This window comes from Cherax quadricarinatus, chromosome 16 (genome assembly GCF_038502225.1).
Source record: "Cherax quadricarinatus isolate ZL_2023a chromosome 16, ASM3850222v1, whole genome shotgun sequence".
Lineage (NCBI taxonomy): Eukaryota > Metazoa > Arthropoda > Malacostraca > Decapoda > Parastacidae > Cherax > Cherax quadricarinatus.
The window spans coordinates 38,892,228-38,893,197 of NC_091307.1; the positions used below are offsets into that span (position 1 = coordinate 38,892,228).

A 970-nucleotide genomic window follows, 5' to 3' on the forward strand; every position below is an offset into this window, starting at 1 on the left:
TGAATAACTGTGTACATCAATCACAAAACCATCTTTATGTACAACGCTACACGTTTTAACTACATAATCTGATTTCTACCCATAGTGGAACCCATATTCAAACGAAGAGTTGCAGTGTTAGATCTGAAGTCGAATCAAAAGTCAATTATTATTACGCGATTGCCCAATGGCTGTTCCCTGCATCATTTGAAGTGTCTGGCCTCGAAGTAAACTTTATCACGGAAAATAAACCCAATGGTGGCTGGGGAGACCACAGGGACCACCAGCTGTGTCAAGCCATCGTAACTCAAATTCTTCTTAACTCAAGTTCTTCCTGACTTAAGTTCTTCCTGACTCAAGTTCTTCCTGACCCAAGTTCTTCCTAACTCAAGTTCTTCCTGAACCAAGTTCTTCCTGACTCAAGTTCTTCCTGACTCAAGTTCTTTCTGACCCAAGTTCTTCCTGACCCAAGTTCTTCCTGACTCAAGTTCTTCCTGACCCAAGTTCTTCCTGACTCAAGTTCGTCCTGATCCAAGTTCTTCCTGACCCAAGTTCTTCCTGACCCAAGTTCTTCCTGACTCAAGTTCTTCCTGACTCAAGTTCTTCCTGACTCAAGTTCTTCCTGACTCAAGTTCTTCCTGACTCAAGTTCTTCCTGACTCAAGTTCTTCCTGACTCAAGTTCTTCCTGACTCAAGTTCTTCCTGACTCAAGTTCTTCCTGACTCAAGTTCTTCCTGACTCAAGTTCTTCCTGAGCCAAGTTCTTCCTGACTCAACTTCTTCCTGACTCAAGTTCTTCCTGACCCAAGTTCTTCTTGACTCAAGTTCTTCCTGACCCAAGTTCTTCTTGACTCAAGTTGTTCCTGACTCAACTTCTTCCTGACTCAAGTTCTTCCTGGCTCAAGTTCTTCCTGACCCAAGTTCTTCCTGACCCAAGTTCTTCCTGACCCAAGTTCTTCCTGACTCAAGTTCTTCCTGACCCAAGTTCTTCC

General features: G+C 43.8%; 1 protein-coding gene across 1 annotated transcript in view; it reads left to right on the plus strand.

Annotated features, from left to right (window-relative positions):
• LOC128688961 (alpha-1,6-mannosyl-glycoprotein 2-beta-N-acetylglucosaminyltransferase-like) overlaps positions 1–545 on the plus strand; it is a 27,943-nt gene extending 27,398 nt beyond the window's left edge. Inside the window, exon 8 of the mRNA XM_053777034.2 lies at positions 86–545. Coding sequence (XP_053633009.2) covers positions 86–317 — 232 coding nt within the window. The 3' untranslated portion in view covers positions 318–545. The remainder of the gene's footprint in view (positions 1–85) is intronic.
• Positions 546–970: the final 425 nt, after the last annotated feature.